General features: G+C 39.9%; 1 protein-coding gene across 1 annotated transcript; it reads right to left on the bottom strand.

Moving 5' to 3' along the window:
- Window positions 1–2,214: 2,214 nt before the first annotated feature.
- Window positions 2,215–8,059, bottom strand: LOC148130645 (growth-regulated alpha protein-like). Its single transcript, XM_087962733.1, has 4 exons — window positions 7,931–8,059; window positions 5,480–5,597; window positions 4,491–4,560; window positions 2,215–2,451 (listed from the first exon to the last, which is right to left on the bottom strand). Exons 1-4 carry the CDS (start codon window positions 7,992–7,994, stop codon window positions 2,407–2,409), a joined length of 297 nt encoding a protein of 98 aa, XP_087818859.1. The 5' UTR covers window positions 7,995–8,059; the 3' UTR covers window positions 2,215–2,406.
- Window positions 8,060–18,754: the final 10,695 nt, after the last annotated feature.

The following is an 18,754-nucleotide window of genomic DNA, read 5'->3' as shown; positions in this document are numbered from 1 at the left end:
AGTCAGATGTGTTCATAACCACTGTTGCGTTGCCCTTGTCTGCTGGTAGGATTATTATGCTGGTGTCTTCTTTCAGGTTAAGTAGCGCAGTTTGTTCTTCTTTGGATAAGTTGCTTTTGGGTGGTTTGCTAGTGCAGAGGATGTTGGTGATTTCAAGTCTGATTCTGTTAGCATCATCAGGGTTGGTTTTGGTCAGGCTGGTTTCAACTCCGCATATAATGGTTTCTGTGGGGATGTGCTTGGGAGCGACAGCAAAGTTGAATCCTTTCGAAAGGACATTGGTTTCGGCTTCGGTGAGGATCTTGTCTGAGATATTGTGCACTGTTTGTTTCATGTGTGGCTGTGAGGGGGGAGGAGTTTTTTTCTGGTGTTGTTGTAGTTTTCTGAGTTTGTTGGTGTGTGTGTCTGTCTTGAGGGTGGTCTGTGTTTCGGCTCTCCAGACAGCGAGTTGTTTGGATTTGTCCCAAAGTGCGGGGTGAATCTTAAGGTGACCCACATCCCCACAGAAACCATTATATGCGGAGTTGAAACCAGCCTGACCAAACCCGCCCTCATTAACAAACGAGTACCTAACATGAAGAATGACACCAGACCCACACCCACACAAGATGCTACCACCACACTTCCACATAGAAAGCAGACTCACACCCACACAGAAGATGAGACACGACCACGGACCAGAAGCCATACCGCAGCTGCATCACTACCTGATTCAAACCCATACATGAAGCGAACTGATGCCTACCATGAAGATATGGCATGACCACGAACGCGAAGCCAAACAACAGGATCACAGCTCACCAGCTCAAATCCCCCAGCAACTAAGACTAACCTGAGCACAACCAAGCCCCCACCTGAACAGAACACACCCCCAGCCAATCAGAACACAGCCAAGCCCCCACCCAATCAGAACACAGCCAAACCCCCAACCAATGAGAACACACCCCCACCCAATCAGAACACAGCCAAGCCCCCACCCAATCAAGTCACACCCCTACTAGCAGTTAAAAGGAAGAAGCAACTGCAAGCTCACATTACTCCGAGGAGCACAAAGCCGAAGACACAAGCCTGAAGATGATGAATGAGACTTCATCGAAACGTTGCCAAGATACTTCCAATTTTACGTGGGAGAAAACCCAAATAACCAAAGATCCACATACAAATACCCGCAAAAACCTCAGAATATAGGTAGGTAGGTAGGTAGGTAGGTAGGTAGGTAGATAGATAGATAGATAGATAGATAGATAGAGTGAGTGTATGTGTGTATGTGTGTGCGTATTCCAGCATAACTCTGTAATTTCAACCAAACTTGGTACACAGATGACTTACTCTCTGGAAACAAATACTGTGTGGGTAAGACACCCCTAAGACCTCTTGCTGTAAAGATATAGCCTGTTGTGCCTTCAAATGGCTTCTACTGCACAGCACTGTGCAGTTGCCACGATAACAGCTTCACAGTACTCCACAAAGGGACTGTCTCTGCTAAGGGGGAAAATCCAACATTACAAATTACGTTTGTTCTGGGTTGCCGAAATCAGGGCTTTTCCTGTCTAATTACAGAATTAGGATAAATAAATACCTGGGCAACACCGGGTTATCGGCTAATAATCCCATATCAAGCAAAACTTTGAGGCAGTTGAAGTCCTCAAGGAATAGCTTTATTGGAAATACGCTATTGGCACAGATCTGGTGAAAACCGACTCTAAAAGTTCCCTCGGTTTTCGCCTAATTAAAAGTAAAAGTTTGTCACTTCCCCCCAGACCCTCAGTCACATGGTCCAATCAGCATGCAGTCCAGTTGTGAGCTGACCTCAGGCTCCTCCTTCTGCCAACACCTGCAGGAATGTCCTTGGTTCCCAAGGGAAATCTTGATTTTTTTAAAAACTCTCTTGCAGACGCCTCATCTGTCAGATGATGTAATTTTCCAAATACAAATACACACATTCAAAATCGTGTCAATTTTGTGCCTGAGACTTGAGATTGGTTGAAAAATACAAGCACTGTACATTGAATAAGAACAGATACAAATCTGCATGCTAACATTTCTACAATGGCGATAGCTGTCTTTTATGTCAGAGTTATGAGTTGTGAAAGTCAGCCAGTTTGGTAAATTTATTATTTGAGTATCTGACAACCAAAGGATTTGGGTTTATTCAGCAATCAGGTTAAATGTATTTTGAGGACCTACTTATGTGAATAAAGACCAGACAGAGAATAGCAGAATGACATTTATTGAAATATTCAGTCAGCCAGTTTGGTAGATTTATTATCTGAGTATGTGGGAATGCAGGATTTGGGTTTATTCAGTAATCAGGTTCATGGATTATGGGTTATCGATTATGAATCTTCAGAAGCTGATTACATATCTATAGGAAGAGAAGCATTTGTGAAGCAGCTTCTCCAGAACTTAGTCTGAACTTCCTTGGTTGACGTTCCTTTTTTTCATAATTGCCTGTAAAGGAAGCATAGAAGGTAGGATTAGTTTTGTCAACCTACAAAAGGTTGCTTTGAAAGTTAATGGCCCTCTTCTGATTGTTCGGCTCCATGTTCTCACTGATAAGCTTGATGAAAGCTTAAAAATATAAAATGAATAACAGAGTAAAACAGAATAGCAGAGTTGGAAGGGAACTTGAAGGTCTTCTAGTCCAACCTCCTGCTCAAGGAGGAGACACTATAGACGTGATGGCGAACCTATGGCACACGTGCCACAAGTGGCACACAGAGCCGTTTGTGCTGGCACATGAGCTGCAGGCAAACTTACCTCACTGCGCATGCATGCGCCTCACAGCTGATTTTTTTTCCAGTTGGTTTGAGGACTTTTTTGGCCTCCCAGAGGCTTGGAAAAAGCCTCTGCAAGGCTTTTCAGGACGAATTATAGGCCCGTTTCATTGGAAGTGACAAAACGGGCCTATAATTCATCCTGAAAAGCCTTGCGGGGTTTTTTTTCAAGCCTCTGGGAGGCTGAGAAAGGCCTCAAACCAGCCGAAAAAACAGCTGTGAGGCGCAGTGCAGGTAAGGAGGTGGCGAGAGGGAGGGGGATTGCGTGCGCATGCGCAGGGGGAATGGGGAGGTGGCGCACATTGCATTCTGGGTGCTGGCACCTGAGTGTGTGCGTGCTGGTGAACACGTAATTTTTGGCACAGGAGCCCAAAAAGGTTAGCCACCACTGCACTATATCATTTCAGACAAATGATTGTCTAATTTCTTCTTTAAAACCTCCAGTATTGGAGTCCCTACAACTTAAGGAGGCAAGTTCTTCCACTGATTAATTGTTCTAACTGTCAGGAAATTCCTCCTTAGTTCTAAGTTGCTTCTCTCCTTGATTAGTTTCCATCCATTGCTTCTTGTCCTGCCCTCAGGGGCTTTGGAGAATAGATTGACACCCCTCCCCCTTTTCTTTGTGGCAGCCCCTCAGATATTGGAAGACTGCTATCATGTCACCCCAGTCCTTCTTGTCATTAAACTATACATACCCAACTCCTGCAATTGTTCTTTCATATGTTTTAGCTTGATGACAGCTTAAGAATATAAAATGATGAAGAATATAAAATAAGGGAATCCTTCGACAGGGAACATTCCCTTTAAATCATAGAAGAAAGCAACAGCAAAAGTGATAACTTCTATAGGAAAGGAACTGATTCCAAAGAAAAGGTCTCAGGGGAGGCTTTATTTATTTATTTATTTTATTTATTTGATTTGCCAATTGTTTACAAGATAATAAGTATAAGTGTATACATAGTTGTGAATACATGAAATGGGTACATATAAGAAAAATAAAAGAAGAATAAGAGAAACAATAGGACAGCTTTGAAGCTCAAGTCAGCCAGGAATTAATGCAGCTTTGTAGAAACACACCACCTGTAGTTAGAACTGATTAAATTATCCCCTGGATTGCCTAAACTTTCCCTCTCTTTACTCACTTCCTTGAAAACATGACAAACAAGCCACGGGTGCACAGCAGGAAACTTCTGGCAATGAGCTAAGGTTTGGCGTTTCGTGGACCTGCTATGAATAATTTTGTACTAAAAATTAGAAATGTAATCAGTGCTAACCTTGTGAAAGAAATCACAGAGACTGATATACAGTAAATAACAAAGTCAGTTTAATAGATGGGTGGGTGGGTGGATGGATGGATAGATAGATGATAGATAGATAGATAGATAGATAGATAGATAGATAGATAGATAGATAGATGATGGATATATGATGGATAGATAGATAGATAGATAGATAGATAGATAGATAGATAGATAGATGATAGATAGATAGATAGATAGATAGATAGATAGATAGATAGATAGATAGATAGATAGATGGCTATGGCTACATATCTGAGCCAACTTTTACTCAGGATGTTTGATTCAGACCTCCCAAGTTTGAGGCTCTCTATTTGCACAAAAAAAGTTGAAAAAAAGACTTTCAACGTTCCAGCTTGATTTATTGGTCCTCGGAAAAACACAAAGATAGCTAAAGCTCGTGATTGCTGCTTACCTGTTTAATTCTCCTTCCTTGGTCCCCCTTAACGTTCAGACATAGTTTTTGGCCATTTTTAAGGGTCACCCTGCATATATGCAAAGAGGAGAACTTAGTGACCAAGTTAGACAAAGGATCGTTTGATGTTATTAACATTCAACATCAATTGACTGTCAGTGCAATAATTGTGAATCCGACCACCTGCCCTCCCAACTCTCCAGATTGATAGCCACACCAGTTGACCTCAAACAAAGAAGGCATCAGGCATAACTGAGGAAACCACATGCAAGACTTCCACAACCCTCTTGGGGGAAAACTTTGGAATTTTTAAAAACCCAACCTATACACGCAGCTTCTAGAATAGATAAAGGAGCTAAGATCATCTTGCTTTGATCCCAATGTCAGGATATGATTAACAAGAATCTGAAAAATTCTAGGAGATATCCAGACAAGCCTCCATGTAGAACAATTTAATAGCTTCAAAGGAGAAGATAGCAGAACCCTGCTCAAGTACTTACAGCAGTTCCTGTAAAAAAAAAAAAGGGTACATTTTGTCATAAGGGGTGGACTTGCGTCAAAGCAAAAATAAAAAAAAAAAATTGGGCAAAGATACACAGGTGGCTAGAAAAGATGTAGGTTTTAAACCTGAATTGTTTTTATTAGGTATAATATCAGAAAAAAATGATAAGAAAAGTATGTGCATAATATCACATGCCTTAACAGCAGCGAGGATTATATTCGCACAATACTGGAAAAGTGAAGATATACCGCGAGATGAAGAGATTGTCAGGAAGATACTGGATTGTGCAAAAATGGATAGATTGACATTGAAAATTAAACAGAAAGAAGATGCAGAATGCAATCTATTTTATCAGTGGTTGGAAAAAAGGGATGGAGATTAAGAATGGAATCAGCATTGTTAAGCAAATCAAACACCCAGACACCACAATGTTTATTAAGCACTAAGAAATGTATTTAATAGAAAATCAATTTAAAAATTTACTTACAGCAGTTCTTCTTGATCACAGCTACAGGTTGGCCTGTAGTACTCAATTTTAGCCACACGGCCCATGTTCACGGATAGCATTCCTTCTCTGCATAAACATTTGTTGATGGTAGGCAATCCTGACAGGGATCATATAGAGAAGGAGTTTTTCACCAATAGTTCAAGGCAGTGTTTGTCAATCCAGCGACTTTAAGGTGAGAGGACTTCAACTCCCAGAATTCTAGGAGTTGAAGTCAACTCATCTCAATGTTGCTATTGTTGAGAAACACCGGTGTAATGTATGGGAGGGCTTACTTGTAAGCTTTCCATGGGAGGAAATGTTTCCTTTAAGAAAACACATGGACAATTTTGGCAAATGCTCTGTTTGACTTAATTGCAATTGCTTCCTCTCTTTTTTCTAAGATGCTTCTTCCCATTCTCACAATCATCCAGTGATTGTACTAAGAGAAATAAGGGAGAATTGGAACTCAAAGCCTCCCAGGCCTCCCAGTGGCTAGCCTGGTGTTTTAACCACCATGGCTAGCTTGGTGTTTTAACCACGACACCAAACTGGCACTCCAACATAGGGATGAGATGTTCAAAATCCAGCTTGATCACTGCACTAAGCTTCTCCAACCTGTTGGCCATAACTTCCTCCATGCTCCTCCACCCCAGCCAGCTAGCATCGTAAATGTACATGCTTCAAATTGTTGTTCATAATATGTGGATGACTTAACTCTTATCTCTACTGTTTCCTTTTATCTTTTTTGTGTGTGTGTGTGTGGGGGGGTTTCTCCCTGTCTCTTAAGGAGGTCCATCTAATGGGACCAAGAAGAAGGGCCTTGTCTGTAGTGGCTCCTTCCTTAGAGAACATAATCCTTATGGAAATAAGATTTGCCCCCACATTGACACTGTTTCACAAGGATCTGAAGACCTGGGGCCCTCAGAATGATAGGGAATCCATCAAGTGATTCCTTTGATTGTTGTTGCCAGAGGCTTTTGTGCTGGATTTTACTTTTGTCAGCATGAGTGAGGTGGGAGGCCATATAAAACTGAAAGAAGGAAAGAAGGAAGGAAGGAAGGAAGGAAGGAAGGAGGGAGGGAGGGAGGGAGGGAGGGAGGGAAGGAAGGAAGGAAGGAAGGAAGGAAGGAAGGAAGGAAGGAAGGAAGGAAGGGAAGGGAAGGGAGGGAGGGAGGGAAGGAAGGGAAGGGAAGGGAAGGGAAGGGAGGGAGGGAAGGAAGGAAGGAAGGGAAGGGAAGGGAAGGGAAGGGAAGGGAGGGAGGGAAGGAAGGGAAGGGAAGGGAAGGGAGGGAGGGAAGGAAGGAAGGAAGAAAGGGAAGGAAGGAAGGGAAGGAAGGAAGGAATGAAGGAGGGAGGGAGGGAAGGAAGGAAGGAAGGAAGGAAGGAGATATGGACAAAATTGTGTTGTTTGATTAGGGGAAAATCAATAACTATGTTTTTGACTGAAAACACTGTGGGCTTTTTTCTGAAAACGGAAATTAATGAACTTGTGATTTGTGGGTTTGATAATTAGAAAAGATGGAATATGAAGCAGCCACAATATAACCTTAGACCAGTGGTTCCCAACCTTTTTTTCGCCCCGCACCCCTAAAGAAATTTCACTCGAACCTCACACCCCCTGAAATTTAGACTTTAGGAACTACTGAATGTGTTAAATATATGGTAGGATTGAATCTTTTCAGCTATGTATGTGACGGCCACTAAATAACGATACTTAACTCTAAAATGAAAACAAAGTTAATCCATCGCATAATAAATAAATAAATAAATAAATAAATAAATAAATAAATAAATAAATAAATAAATAAATTAAAATAAAAATAAAAATAAATAAAAATTACCTGGACTTTTCTCGCACCCCCTGGAATATCGTCTCGCACCCCCGGTTAGACAGTTATAACTTGTAAACAAGATCAAAGGTCGGTGCTTTATAACTTTACCTTCTTCTCTGCCTTTTTTATTTCCTATCTATTTCACTTTCCTTGTTCTTTAATTTTGCATTGTTTTAATTTTGTATAAAACTTTTCAACAAAAAATGTTTTTTTAAATGATAGATGGATGGATAGATAAATAGATAATAAGCTTAATATACCGCGAGGGAAGTGGTTTCTTTTCTTTCTTTCTTTCTCTCTCTCTCTCTCTCTCTTTCTTCCATGTTTGTGAATTACAGTAAAATAAAATCAAACACTATTATGACGTATTCACCAATCTACATGAAAAAATTTTTTTCCTATCCCAACTAAATCCCGCACAACTTATACTTTCTCTATTGATAAGTGTCAAAGCCAAAAACAGTCATTCCACAGAACCAGTTACAAACAACTGGCACAAAGGAGGAAGGAGCGAGAAGTAGGCAAAACAAGGAGGGGGGTCTTGAAAAACTGAATGTGAGCTTGAAAATGCCACCCTTCTAGAACCAAAAGAGACCCATATAGTTGTTGTTTTTTTTACCTTGCATGAGAACCACACAGCAAGCCAGAAGGACAAAGAAAACGCAGAAAGTTGGCTTGATCATCTCTGCACTGAGTCCTCTTTCCTCCTTGTGATCCAGACACAGAAGAACTGACCTTGACTCGATGAACAGCTTGATTGCAGGAAATACGACTTCAGCAATAGAGTGGTCAATGTCTGGAATACTCTACCCGACTCTGTAGTCTCTTCCCCAAACCCCAAAAACTTTAACCTTAGACTGTCTACTATTGACCTCACCCCTTTCCTAAGAGGTCTGTAGGGGCGTGCATAAGCGCACCAACGTGCCTACCGTCCCTGTCCTATTGTTTCTCTTATTCTTTTATTTTTCTTATATGTACCCATTTCATATATTCACAACTATGTATACACTTGTACTTATTATCTTGTAAACAATTGACAAATCAAATAAATAAATAAATAAATAAATTTATTGCCTAACTTGATTCCCATTTATTTATCAGAGATCCCAACCTCTGATAAATCTCTTTCACTTTCCATTCTCTTACCTTAGCAAATAAACAGTTCTCTAGATCCTAACTAAAGTACTGTACATGGATGATCATGTACTCCGATATTTTCCCCCCAAAACAAACGAACTGTGTTTTCCTTTTAATCCTACACTTTCCCTCCACTTCTTTCTTTTCCTCCCTCCCTCCCTCCCTCCCTCCCTCCCTCCCTCCCTCCCTTCCTTCCTTCCTTCCTTCCTTCCTTCCTTCCTTCCTTCCTTCCTTCCTTCTTTCCTTCCTTCTGCAGCCCTTTACCAGTGAAAATGGAGCCCAGGAGGGCCACACGCAACCTTGTGAACTCCATTTTTGCTGGCAGAGGCACCATGGGCCGGTCGTTCACTGTGTCCAGGGCAGCGCAACGGGCCAGATCTAAGCACCCCGTGGGCCTTGACACCTCTGCCTTAGCAAATAAACTGTTCTCTAGATCCTAACTGAAGTACACAGACAATTGTGTACTCCAATTTTTTTTCCAAAAACAAACGAACGGTGCTTTCCTTTTAATTCTACACTTTCCCTCCGCTTGTTTCTTTTTCCATTTTTCCTAATTTCAATGCTAAGAAAATTGTACAGGCATTTCAATGGAATCCTTTGACAATTGGCTTGATAGACCAGTGTCTTTTATATTAATTTAAATTGCTGATGATCCAATGTTTGGAATTTCGATATTCTAAGGTAGGATGCGTTTTGGATTAGACCATGTGAACCCAATGGTTTGTGGTTTACTCAAAACATTTTAGTTAAATAAACCACGGTTTGGTACAAAGTAAGAATCAAGTCTCGTTGCTCCGTTTAATTCGCTTCTTTATTTAAATTCGCTGTTTTTCAAATGAAGTCTACACATCTTAAAGTTGTCAAGTTTGAAAAATACTGCTCCAATTGTTTTCATTGGCTCTAATTTTCCTGGTTTTAAGCCAAGATAAAATAAATAACATTTATATTAAGTACTCAAATCAAATCAAAGGATTAGTTCTTATAATGTTCTGTATTTTTTCATAAACTGACAAATAGCAGTAACTGTAAGAGGGGTCTTGGAGTTTTAGTGGACAACCAGCTAAATATGAGCCAGCAGTGTGCAGCAGCAGCCAAAAAAAGCTAATGCAATCCTAAATTGCATTAACAGAGGGATACAATCAAGATCAAGGGAGGTACTAATACCACTCTGTAAAGCCTTAGTAAGACCACACCTAGAGTACTGCATCCAGTTTTGTTCACCACACTATAAAAAATATGTTGAGACTCTAGAAAAAGTGCAGAGAAGACTAACCAGGATGATTAGAGGACTGGAGACTAAAAAATATCATGAACAGTTACAGGAACTGGGCATGGCTAGTCTAGTGAAGAGAGGGACCAGGGGAGACATGATAGCAGTCTTCCAATGTCTGAGGGGCTGCCACAGAGAGAAGAGGGGGTCAAGCTATTATCCAAAGCACCTGAAGGCCAGACAAGGAATAATGGATGGAAACGGAACAAAGAGAGATTTAACCTGGAAATAAGGAGAAACTTTCTACAGTGAGAACAATCAACCAGTGGAACAGAAGTTGCCCTTGGAAGTTGTGGGAGCTTCATCACTTGAGACTTTCAAGAAGAGATTGGACTGCCATTTGTCAGAAATGGTGTAGGGTCTCCCACTTGGGTGAGGAGTTGGACTATAATGACCTAGAAGGTCCCTTCCAACTCTGATTATCTATTATCTGTTAAATACTGGTAGTCCTCAACTTACAACCATTCGTTTGAAGTTTGACTGTTTGAAGTTACAACGGCACTGAAAAAAACATGGCAGCATCCCCACGATTACGTAATCAAATTTTTTGGATGTTTGGTAATTGGCATGTATTTATGATGGTTTCATTTGTGCCTGTGACCTTCTGATAAGGTCAGTGGGAAAGCCAGATTCACTTAAAACACCCGTGTCACTAGTTTAACAACAGCAGTGATTCACTTAACAACTATAGTGAGAAATGTTGTAGAATGGGGCAAAAGTCACTTAACAACTATCTTCATAACTATCGGTCCATCCTTACTAGAAGGTAAGGCGGTGGGGCTCGCCAGTACTGGGGGCTCTATGGTCATCCTTGCAGGGCAGTGAGACGGTGAGATTCATCCCATCCTTGCAGGGCGGTGAGCACCGGGAGCTGTGAGTCGGTCTTCAGACATTTGCAACCAGGGTGTGAAGCAGACTGCTTTCCCCCCCACCGCCGCCCCTCCTTCCCTCTTCACCAAATTGCTAATCCGGGCTCCCTCTTTAAAAGGACAGTAACTTTGGACTTTCAATAAGTAGGGAAGTATTGTTATAACTGAACTCCTGTGAAGCTTAGAAGCAATTTTATTTCCTGTGATAGAAGCAGAAGTATATTGAAGCCAGGAGCGAATGCTCAATACAAATCTGAGTCTACATAGTAAAAATATAAACTGTTCAAATTGCCAGTGCACGATTATCTACGTGCCTCTTTCTCCTAAAAGCAACAAACTTTGAAAGTGCATTTAAATTAACTAGGAGAGGGCCAGAAATCCCATTCATCAAGGGAAAACAAAACAAAAAGTTTCCTGTTGCCTCCCAGTGAATTGTTCTGTTTATCCCTGCTGAAGAAGGGGCCAGAGATCCCCCCTTCAGCATCTTTACTATCTCAAAAACTCAATCTACAAAACAAGAAAGAGGGTGTAACCCCTTGCTCACTGATCGTTTTCAAACAGCCCAGGAAAAGAGATCTCCTGCCAGTTTATTAGGGGTTATAAACCTATTCTCAGATATCAGCAACAGCTAAGCAAAGCAATAACCTTTACTTACTGTCTCTCAATACTACTTCATTACTTTCATTATCTCAAAAAATCAATTTCTGTAAAATAATTAATTTTTATCAAATGACTAATTGATTTATTGTTTTTATTGATTAGTATGATCGAGTGTTTAGTGCATATAGTGTAATTACTGAATATCTGATTAGTAAAATCAGTGATTTGGTGAATTTAATTGACTAGTGTGTTTAGTAATTACTATAATAAATTAGGCTATTTGTTGCTTAGCAAAATTATTTGATTAGAGTGATTTGAATAACCAATTGATTGATTGATTGATTTTTAGTAATAAGTAACCTTATTTTTGATTTGTTCTCTAACACATCAATTAACATTTATTAATTACCAACATTCATTAAGTAACTGTCTACCTATCACATTAACTAGCTATTGTAATTGATTGGTGTACTATTGCCATTGACTATGCCAGCCAAAAACTCCAAACCAAAACAAAAATATCTCTACCAATGACCTCCCAGATGTCTTGAAACCATCAATGAAAGCAAAATTTACATCAAATGCTGCCTATGCGATAATCTAGCCCACCCTTCCTGCTTAAATGCAAACAAAAGCCTAGCTGATATGGTTAAAAATTCAGATACATTCTTTTATCTATGTCCATCATGTTCTCCTAAGCTAAACAAACTGAGTACCCTACCTGACAGAGTTGAAAGCATAGAATCATTCATTCACTCAATAGAAGAACACTTAGCAACACGTTTTTAAACAACTATATAAGAAAGCCTAATCTCTCTTGGAAAAAAAAATACAGCACAGATAAGTGAGTACCTATCAGCTCAAAATCAAATCCCACAACCCACAACCACTACCTCAACTACAATCACAACTACAACCAAACATAACCACCAAACCACAGCCACAAACAATTACTATCCTTTCAAATAATTCCACAAATAATATCTCTTTACTCATCAGAGACACCATGGAACGTGAACAGAAACGTCCAAATGCCATCTTATTTCGTCTTGAAGACACCAACGAATCAGATGACATCACCAAAGTTCATGATATCATAAGCAACACAAATACAACAAACATCTCTCCTGAAGATATCATTGAAATAACCAGAGATGGCCCTGGGTACAAATACAATGACGGCTCTATGGCCCCAAGATTTTGTAGAGCTGTATGCAAAAATGAGTCCAGCAAATGCATATTCATTCATACAATAAATGCCATTGCAAAAACCAATCCTAACCACAAAAAACTTAAGACCAGACTTATCCATACTGCAAAGAATCCACTCCTATGTAATCTGCAACTCTTACACTGCAAAAACATATGGACTACACAATTCAATCAGGGCAAAGCAATAGACACAATCTACATAGACTTCTTTAAAGCCCTTGATAAAGTGGTACGCAACAAACTACTCCTAAAACTAAAATGTTACGGTATCTCTGGACACCTGCATAACTGGATAGAAGCATTCCTGTCAAACAGACAACAAATGGTCAAAATTGGGAGTGTCCTATCAAATTCTGTACCTGTCAACAGTGGTGTCCCCCAAGGCAGTGTTCTAGGACCAACTCTTTTCATACTCTACATAAATGACCTCTGTGATCATATTAAGAGCAATTGCGTTCTCTTCGCTGATGATGTAAAGCTATTCAACACCACAGACAATACTGTTACCCTTCAAAAAGACCTTGACTATGTATCAGAATGGTCAAACAAATGGCAACTTCAAATCTCAACAAATAAATGCTCTGTCCTACATATTGGCAAAAAAAAAATCAGAAAATAAAATACAGGCTGAATAGTCAAGACCTTGTTGATGATCCAAACTCTGTCAAGGATCTTGGAGTACTCATCTCAAATGACCTAAGTGCTAGAGCCCATTGTAACTACATAGCCAAAACGGCGTTAAGAGTTGTTAACCTAATCTTACGTAGGTTTTTCTCTGGTAATATTTATTTATTTATTTATTTATTTGATTTGTCAATTGTTTACAAGATAATAAGTACAAGTGTATACATAGTTGTGAATATATGAAATGGGTACATATAAGAAAAATAAAAGAATAAGAGAAACAATAGGACAGGGACGGTAGGCACGTTGGTGCGCTTTTATGCACGCCCCTACAGACCTCTTAGGAAAGGGGTGAGGTCAATAGTAGACAGTCTAAGGTTAAAGTTTTTGGGGTTTGGGGAAGAGACTACAGAGTCAGGTAGAGTATTCCAGACATTGACCACTCTATTGCTGAAGTCGTATTTCCTGCAATCAAGTTTGGTGCGGTTTACTTTGAGTTTGTATCTGTTGTGTGCTCTTGTGTTGTTATGGTTAAAGCTTACACTAATTACACTAATAACTAGAGCATCCAAACATCTGCTAGACCAATACTCGAATACAGCTCATCAGTCTGGAACCCACATTACGTATCTGATATTAACACAGTTGAGAAAGTCCAGAAATATTTCACAAGAAGAGTTCTCCACTCCTCTACTCGTTGCAGAATACCTTATGCTAACACAGGGGTCCCCAACCACCGGGCCGCGGACCGGTACCGGGCCGTGGAGCACTCTCTACCGGGCCGCAAAGATTTTTTTTAAAAAAAATGGCGGCTTTCTTCACCTTCGGTGAATGCTGCTGGGATTGGGGATCAAGGACACAAATGAAAGAAGGGGAGGGAGGAAGCAACCGAAGCCTGTCCTTCTCTCTGGGTCAGCTCTCTCAGTCGCTCTCTCGCTCCTGCACCAGCCCAGGAAGAAACTGCTTCAAAGAAGCGGGGGCTTCTGTCGCCGCAGCGCCTCCGAGCGCCCGCTTCTCCCCACCCCCACCCGTCCGCCTGCCCGCCGCGGCGCTGGGTTTCAACCCAGTGCTCCGCTTCTGCCTGCCTGCCTGCCTGCCTTCGTTAATGGTTGAATCGGAACAGCTTCGCTGAGTAAAAGAGGCGAATAGTTATTATTCTCAGCCGAAGCTGCTCCCAAACAACCAGAAACTAAGGCAGGCAGGCAGGCAGGCAGGCAAACGGGACACTGTGGATTGAAGAGCAGCGCGGGCGGGCGGGTGGGGGTGGGGTGAAACGGGCGCTCGGAATAGCTGCGGCGACAGGAAAAGCCCCCCGCTTCTTTGAAGCAGTTTCTTCCTGGGCTGGCTTCTCTCTCCCCCCATCCTTGCAAAAATTTTCTGCTTGAAACCGGTCCCTGGTACAAAAAAGGTTGGGGACCACTGTGCTAACAGACTTGAAATTCTAGAGCTAGAAAACATTGGTATAACATTGATACCAAATATGGTTTGGGTGAATAAATATATAAAACTTAGATATCATGGTTTAAGTGCTTATCACTTTAAGCACAATGCAGCAGGCAATTAGCCGATTAAGGGTGCGGTTAGAAGTTACAATATAAGGAAGCATTAGAAGCTGGAAAGCTTACTGTAACTGTCTGTAACTGTCTCTGGCTGTAACTGTGTCTTACTGTGACTAACTGTGATTACTGACTGTGAGTGCCTGTGACTGAACTGTTCTTGTTTGCTACTGTTTGCTGATTTACTGCGTAAATCTACTGAATATCCAGCGTTTGTTTCTCTGGAGAGTGAAACCGGAGGAGGAGAAGATATCTTTATCGGCTGATAAAGATATTGCAAGGACTCTTAACTTGGACTATACTAGTGAGTCTTACTGGATAGAAATACTGTGAATGACTTAATGGACTGCATGACAATGCTTAAACTCTAACTGGATTAAAAACTATTTAAACTACAAACAGTGTTTGTGTTCAGTGTGTGTATACTCTGGGGCCCTTCCACTCTCGTTTGGCTTCCTGGCTTGACTACTGCTGCAATACTCTTCTAGGGGTTAATCTCCAAATCCTAACATTGGTTATGGGCCCAGCAGCAGCATAGTCTAACTAACCAGGATATAGCAGAGAGAGTTGGTGTGAGTTGCACATTACTGTAAAAACAAACTGTTTTAATTAGTTTAAAATAGTCAAAATATCTGAAGAGTAATGGCACAAGTAAATTTGTCACAACTGTCCATGATATCCAGGCTGGATGGAACAAACTATGTTTCATGGTCAATGAAATGTAGTTTACTTCTACGCAGAGAAGGTTTGTGGGACATTATAGCAAACCCACCAGATGTGAGTAGCTGGGCTCCTGCTGATGATGATGATAACGAAAAGTTACAAGACTTTAAACTGAAGAATGAGCAGGCTTTATGCATCATAGGACTGACTCTCTGTGATCAGCAGCTTGTCCATATTCGTGGAGAAGAAAATGCTGCAAACTGCTGGGAGAACCTCAGGAAGATTTATGTTCGGGACAGTGTAGGAGCACATATAAATCTTACACGGAAGCTTTTTCGAACGCATCTTCAGAGGAATGGAGATATGTTAGTTCATTTAAACTGTATGAAGAGCATTTTTCAAGATTTGCAAGAAAAAGAGCTTATATTTAATGAACTGCAACAAGTCTACATAATATTATCTTCATTAGATCAAAGCTATGATGACTATGTGACTTCGTTAGAGGTATTGCCAAAAGAAAGCCTCTCATTAACCGAGATTACAGGCAGGCTACTAGAAGAAGCCAGAAGAAGGCGTGAGCGTGACGAGCTGAGAGAAGATAAGAAAGAAGAGAAATTATCTTCAAAGCTTGAAAGAAACCAGCAAAGCAAAGTAAAGCACCTGGAAGAAGAGAATTTATCTTCAACGAATACACAATTAAAAAGTGTTTTAATTGTGGAGGCAGAGGACATTTGGCAAGATTCTGCAAAAAGAGTAAAAGCCAGAATGTAAAAAAGCCAAAGAAAGCATTTGAACTAGCCACGTTTAGCAACTCTGATGTGAAGAATAATTTATGGGTGGTTGACAGTGGCGCATCCCACTGCATCACAAGAGATAAGACAAAATTTATAAAAATGTCTACAAGTTCTCAACATATATCTCTTGCTAATGGCTGGAACCTGAAAGCGAAAGGTCAAGGTTTTGCACGTTGTCCGTACATAAACCAGGATATAAAAATGTTGTATGTACCGCAACTAAAGTTTAATTTGCTTTCAGTAAGGGTATTAGATAAATTAGGTTATGTAATTACTTTTAAGGATAATAATTGCATAATTGAAAAAGATAACAAAAGGGTAACTGCAGCTTTAAATGGAACATTATATGTATTAGATAATAGTAAGAAAGGGGAGGCTCAGACTGTATTTAATAATATAAAGCCTCATAATGAATGTATCCATTTATTGCATAGGCGTTTGGGGCATGTAAATTTTAAAATGCTAAAACGTACAGTTGAGTTATCTGAAGGAATAAGGTTAAAACCTTGTGATAAATATTTGCGTTGTAATGTTTGCTGTGAAGATAAGAGCAAAGTATTGCCTGCAAATAGGCTAAATGGTTTCAAAACAAAAGAACCTTTAGAAGTAGTATTTGCAGACATAATAGGTCCAAAGAAACCCAGTATGGGGGGTGCTAGATATATACTGAGCATTATGGACCATTATTCTAGATATGGGTTTTGCTATTTAATGAAAAGCAAAACTGAAACATATCAACATTTTTTCAATTGGCTTAGGTTTGCTGAAAGAAAGTCTAAACGTCAACTGATAACCCTGGTGACAGATAATGGTACGGAATTTATTAATAACAAATTCCAGAACAGACTTAAGGTAGCTGGAATAGAACATAAGAAGTCTGCTCCATACAGGCCAGAACATAACGATTTTATTGAAAGAAGAGGCCAAACACTACAGGCAATGGTTAGAACAATGTTAAATGATTCTGGGTTATCTGATTCTTTGTGGGGGGAGGCTACAATGTGTGCTAATAACATATTGAACAACGTTGTTAATACAACAACAGGTGAAATTCCATTCACCAGATGGCATGGCAGGAAACCTGACCTAAGTTACCTGCACACATTTGGTGCACCAGCATGGGTGCATATTCCTGCACAACTCAGAAAAAAAGGGCAACATAGAGCTAAAAGATTTTTCTTCGTTGGTTATCAGGCAAACCATAGGGCATATAGATTTTGGGAGAAAGGCACATCTAAAGTATTATGTAGTGCTAGTGCCCAATTTCTAGAACATGAAGGATGGGAGAAATTAGAACAGGATGCCAATAAAGATGTAATTATTGAATCCTATAGAAATCCCATTAGTTATCCCTGTAACTTTAAAAATAAAGTAAAGAGACAAATACAGGATGAAATAGTGCCCATAAAGGAAGAAACAGATTCAATAGCTGAACAGGATGAGGAAGATGAACAGGTAGTAGTTCAACAAAGTCCTCCTGTAAGCCCTGTAATTCCCAGAAGAACTACACGTATATCTAGACCGCCTGATAGGTACCAGGCTAACACAGTGTGCCAGATTAATCAAGTTCCTAATTCTGTTGAAGAAATTAAAAAGTATCCTACTAAGGAAAAAGAAAGTTGGTATGCAGCAATGAATAAGGAACTGAATTCATTAAGTGATATGAAAGTGTATGAAAATGCCAAATTACCTGTAGGAAAGAAATCCATTGGCTGCAAATGGATATTTAAGGTAAAAATAGATAAAGATGGTAATTTAATCCATAAGGCAAGGTTAGTAGCCCAAGGTTTTAGGCAGAATGCTAATGACTATGATGAGGTGTTTGCACCTAGTCTTAAGGCAGCAACCTTGAGAGCAGCTTTAGTGTGGGCAGCTAGTAAAAACTATATAGTTAACCATCTAGATGTGGAAACTGCTTACTTGCACGCCCCATTAAAACATATTATTTATATGAAAAAACCTGTTGGTATTAAAAGTGAAAATAAGGATAATAATGATTGTTGGTTGTTAAAGAAAAGCCTCTATGGTCTTAAACAATCAGGCTATGAATGGAACCAGTATATTGTAAAGGAACTAGACAATATAGGATTTAAAGCTGGTTTAGCTGATCCATGTCTGTTTAAGAGGGAGACAAATGGGAAAGTATCATTATTATTACTATTCACAGATGATATTGCTTTGATTACTGAAACTAATGATGAAGCAAATAAAATAATAGCATCATTAGGAAAGAGAATAAAGATCAAGCAATTAGGGGAGATAAAGAAGTATCTCGGTTTGAATATAAAGAAAACACGGAAAGGTTTTAAGATATCTCAGGAAGATAAGATAAGCAAATTGCTAAAAGATTACAAGATGGAGCTTTGTAAGCCAGCTAAGACTCCAATGAGTCAGGAGTTTAGCAACACTGATGTACAAAGCCCGGAGTTTGATAAGGTGATTTATCAATCTTTAATTGGTAGTTTGAGTTATATTAGTAATTGGTCTAGACCAGATATATCGTACTGCGTGAATCAGTTGGCTAGATTCAATTCTGCACCATGTGAAAGACACTGGAATGCAGCTAAGAGGATATTAAGATATCTTAAAAAGACAATGAATTATTCATTGTATTTAGAACCAAAGGGTGATTTAATTCTGAGTGCTTATGCAGATGCTAGTTTTGCATCAGAAAGAGACACTAGAAAGTCGACTTCAGGAACAGCCATAATGCTGGGT

Source organism: Notechis scutatus, chromosome 4 (assembly GCF_049901735.1).
Source record: "Notechis scutatus isolate UNSWTSFEM ecotype Mainland chromosome 4, rNotScu1.2, whole genome shotgun sequence".
Lineage (NCBI taxonomy): Eukaryota > Metazoa > Chordata > Lepidosauria > Squamata > Elapidae > Notechis > Notechis scutatus.
Note: the sequence above shows the minus strand (reverse complement) of the source record. Positions and strands in the feature narration are given on the sequence as shown.